This window comes from Thalia democratica, chromosome 8 (assembly GCF_965202585.1).
Source record: "Thalia democratica chromosome 8, ktThaDemo2.hap1.1, whole genome shotgun sequence".
NCBI lineage: Eukaryota > Metazoa > Chordata > Thaliacea > Salpida > Salpidae > Thalia > Thalia democratica.
Genome location: NC_139172.1, coordinates 41,507,673 through 41,512,629, shown reverse-complemented (window position 1 = coordinate 41,512,629; position 4,957 = coordinate 41,507,673). Strand labels below are relative to the sequence as shown.

At 30.6% G+C, this 4,957-nt stretch overlaps 1 protein-coding gene across 1 annotated transcript; it reads right to left on the bottom strand.

Moving 5' to 3' along the window:
• Nucleotides 1-1,062: 1,062 nt before the first annotated feature.
• On the bottom strand, nt 1,063-3,105 carry LOC145843237 (cullin-3-like). Its single transcript, XM_082950699.1, has one exon. It carries the CDS (start codon nt 3,103-3,105, stop codon nt 1,063-1,065), a length of 2,043 nt encoding a protein of 680 aa, XP_082806825.1.
• Nucleotides 3,106-4,957: the final 1,852 nt, after the last annotated feature.

Sequence of the window (4,957 nt, the reverse complement as noted above, 5' to 3'; positions counted from 1 at the left end):
ATGAACCTTTGAAATTTTAAAATTAGGTTCAGAATGCATAACTAATCAGTTACTATACTTAAAAGTACGAGGTAACTGAAAATAACGCAAGCACTTGAGAATGGCAATATATCTCGGTTTTTATACGTAAAAGCTACATAAAACAGGACTGAAAAAGAATACAAACCTTATTGTTCAGCTCATATTAATCTGAAGCTTTGTAATTGATGCTTTCGATATTAAAAGTTTAATGTGTTTTATTCTATTTTAATATTTCTAAATATGTATTATAAACGTAGTATAAACTATTTTAATTCTTAATGTGTATACAAAAAACAAAATGTATGATTTTTGGTTGGACTATCGAATTACTGTTAACTTCTCAATAAAAAAAACATCTACGGGACTCACAAGTTAAAATTTATGTAGACCTTGATACTTTTTAAACTTACGAGGCCTTAATTTTTTTTTACCATTTTGAGACCATTTTTATTTAGTATCTGGTCGGATGTGGACCAGATCGCTATTAACATAAAATATGAACCAATTTTGAAAAAGTATTTATTCAAGGATTTCTCTTGACCTGTTGAGAAATATTATAGGTCTTTTGAGTTTTTCGTTTCGTAAAAGCAGGGGTTCAAATTCATCTAGTTTTGTTCAACAGATGCTTTAAAACACCACAATAATTAATTATTTTGTGTCTACATAAAAGTACTGTATTATAAAGAAGAAGTTTAAATTTGATTAATGTAAGTTTAAAAAAATACACACTTTTTTTTATAATATAAACTAATTTATTTGCACCTAAAAAACTTCGACATAAAGAAATAACATACAAGTTTCAAAACAAAACAAAAGTATGTTTCAAAATAAAAATGTGCTTTAAAGAATTTAAACAGAAGCTTTAAGTAAAGTGCTTCTTAGTTTTCTAAATTATTATACTTATAGTACTGTTTTTTATTTTAGAATTTTTTTAACAAAAGATATTTAAAAACTATAACACATATTACTATTAATACATACTATGAAGAGGTATATTTTTAATTTTTCAACCTACAACTAAATACGCTAATTTCGCTAAATTTAAGCTTTCGGGTTCATTTGGACGCTGATCGTGTCGGATTTCTCATTCAAACCGGTGTTGACTGTGAAGCTGTCAGTGGGTGAGTAAGTGTTTCCAGAAGGATTCTTCAAAAGGATTTTGGATTTCCTGTGTGTTAGAGAACGAAGTACTTCCGTTAAATCATTTTCGGACAAGTTAGTCTGGTCCAACAGCTCTTGGAAAGTAAATTGAATCCTCTGATTGATGAAAAGCTCAATAACTGATATCTGGTAATAGGAGTGCAAATGCAGAGTGTATTTCTTGGTTGGTAAGTCTAAGCTTACTTCGGCTAAAAAGTTCTTGTTCAAAACTCTCAAAGTCTTGTATGTGTTCTCCTCCGCTCTTTGATGGTAGAAATTTTGAAATCTTTCAAAGCCGTCTCTTACAACCGCAGGTATAAGATTTGCGTCAAGCCTTTTATAAGCAGGCCATGTGCGAGCGCTCACTACTCTGAAAGTCGAATGAACATCTCTGCAAGGATTTCCTTCTTTCCTGAAGGCTTTGTTCAACTTTCTGGACGCCTCGAAGTCTTTTATTATCTTGATCGGTTCTTTTGAGTCGTACGGGTAACCGAATTTTTTCAACCAATCAACAATAATTTTGTCGTAGGCCATGTATGGAGATTTGGGCCTCACGAGTCTTTTGCACAAATACTTTTTAAATGCTGCGTTGAAATCTTGTTTTACTTCTTCGGTTATTTTTCTGTAAATGGTCGTGAAGTGATTTAAAACTGTTTCCATCTCATTTTGTTCCTGCACCTCAGTGAACGATTTCATTTTTTTCATGTCAATAAAAATACACAAGTGTTCACAGACTTTCTTGTTGGTGACAATTTTATTAAAGGTGCCGTCGACCACAAGCTTATACTCATGGTTGTCGGAAAAGGAGTTGATCACAATTCTATTACAAGTTTTCTTCAGCTCAACCAATCCGTAGACTTTCTCCGCGGCTTGTGATGGTTTAGCCGTTTCTTCCAACAATTTTAAACCTGCTGCTAGTTCATAATTTGCCAAACAGTCTTGCATGATTTTATGTCCACCTTTGACTCTTTTGAAAGTATTGTACACACTCTTGAGCTGTTCTTCCGATTTTTCTTCGAACATTCTCGGAACTCCGCCGCATCCTTTGCGATGAGCTATTGCTTGCAATTGGTCAGAAATGAGAATTTTCTGTAACACGCTTCTAGTCTTATCAGTAGTTTTTTCATTACCGTACGAACCAGTGCGTGCTTTTTCGTTTGCAATCAAAGTTTCGACCTCGACAACGTACTCGTGTGACGACATGTCGACAATGTTTTTTCTTGCGACCCTTACGTAGTATTCTTCTGCTTGCTTCAAGAAGTTCTTTTCGAAAACTTCTTCGTAAAAGTCCATCTCGACTAGCATGTCACAGAGAGTCTTTATTTCCTCGCAATTAACTACAGTACCTTCTCTGTGATTGGCAGTAGTTTGACTCAGAATTGTCTTCAACCTTTCATTGATATCGTTTTTCAAAACGATTTCTTTTTTGAACCTCTCTAAGCCGATCTTTTTAATTCCGTCTTTTGGCACTTCGTCTTCTGGAACATCTTCAATCCAAAGCGTAAGATGCTGGAAAAGTTCTGAAAAAGTATCAATTGTTGTTTTGTAAGTGTTCCAATTAAAAGCAAGTGCTTGGAGCAAGCTCTCATCTTGAACAGGTACGAGTTTCGGCAAAACGTTTTTCACAAGATGTTCATCAACTTCTTCCACAAACATGTTGTACATCTCTTCAGCGTGTTGGTGGTGCGTACAGTCGTACGAATTGTACCACATGTTTTTATCACCTTCGCTATAGTCAGAGTCACCGAAAGCTCCTTCCAAGTGGTGCCTAGTTCCCTGTCTCAAGAAGTTTAAACACTTTTCATGCCTAAAATCTTTATACTTCCTGAGTTCAGGATGCCAGTACTCATCGTTGAAAGCTTTGAGGTCACCTTCAACAATGACAATTTCATAGAGTCTCTCATCACTGCAACTTTTGTATTTAATGTCGTTTGGGTCTGCCATTTTAAATTTTTAACTTTCTGTAAAAATTCAAAAAGAGTTAGAAAATTACTTAACTATAAACTAAGACATTTACTATACACTTAACTCTAATAATTTTTTTTCAAAATTAGTCTCATAGAAAAAAATCTATACCAGAATAACATGCAAAATTGTTGCTCTATACTCTCTGAAATACAAATGAATAACCTTTAACAAGCTATAATTATTCTTAGGCATCCTAATTGATCATAATTTTAAGAATATTTTAAATTATATTAAGTTATCGTTTTTTTTATTGTAAAATTTCCTTATATATATATTAATTCACCTTGAAAACTTTTAAATTGTTTAAAGTGAAATGAGTTTGTGGCAAATGCTTTTTCATACTTGTTGCTCTCTGCTCAAATAGCTTCAACTGATTGTTTGTTGACACCAAGGTTTTACACCTTGTTATTATGTTTACTATTCAAAAATTCAGTAAAAAACCACAAGCATAGGTCTTTTTAAAAAGACTAAGTATGGTGTTGCCAATGCTTAAATTATCCTGAATTACTAGTGTGAGTAGGTTTTTAAAATTCTTCCAGGTTTTTAAAGTACTTGTAATTGGGTTTAATTTTAGTTTACACTTAAGTTTAAGGTTAAAAACTGTGTTAAATAGCATAAAATTATTAGAAAAATATTGTAAAGGTACTTCAAATTTGGTTTTAATATAAAAATTTTTGGTTATGAAACATAATTTTTATCTATATAGTAAATTTTGTGTCAAATCAAAAATTTTCTACTTAACGTGTTGAAATTTTTGAATGTTTAAGTTTTCAAAATTCAAGGATTTTTCAGGCTTTTTTCAAAATTTCTTAGTTGCCAGGTTTTTTTGTCTAAATTGTAAAACTACAGGTGTTTCAAGGTTTTCAGGTAAAGTAGCAGTCCTGTTTATGAAACTTAGGTGTAGTTTTAAGTTAAACAATTTATTTAGTGAATCTAATTTTAGTTTTTTTCTAAAAAGATACTCAAGGAATGACTCCAGGTAAAAAAAAAAAATTAAGCACTAATTAAATTTGTACATCATTAAGAACAACTTATTTTAAAATCAACTGGATTGCCATTATATATGTCCAGAAAACATCCCTTACACACCAAATTTACCCTCAGGTATTTGTTGTGTTTGGCAAACTCACCTAAATCTGTCTTGAATGACTTCGAACAGTATTAAACAATACTTAGTTGTCCTGGATTTTTAATCCTTTACATACTTCTTAAATATTTCTTAAATACTTCATATTTTATTCTAAAAACTTTTTTAATAACTATAAAACTAAGTTTTCAAACAAACTTGGTTTTAAAACATCTTTTATTGGATGTTAAACAACAACATCTCGTTCATGATTTAGAGAATCGAAAATAGAAACAAGATTTTTTAAATATCTAAAATTCTCCTATATTTTTTTAAATAATACTTTAGTGGCTTGAATTACTCTGAAATAATAAAAAAAAACTAACCTGGGTTACACTGAGACTTAAAAAAAATTAAAATATCCTGTGTATCTAAATTTTAATTAACCCTATTTTATTCATGCTATACCAGCTAAATCAGATTTTATTGGAATGAATATAAACTTTTATATCCTGTGGTTATATTGATAATCACTTTGCAAAAAATCATTATAAAACACAAGCGTATAAATAAAACAGGGTTGCTACAGACATTAAGCAAATTTTTTCTATATTTTTAAATTTCTTTAAGGTTTTTTATAGTTCTTGTTATTGGGTTTACTTTTAGTTGAAATTAAGTTTAAGGTAAAAAATTAGTTTAATAGTTCATAATCTATAAAACGATATTGATAAGGAAATTCTAATTTGTTTTTTGATATAAAAA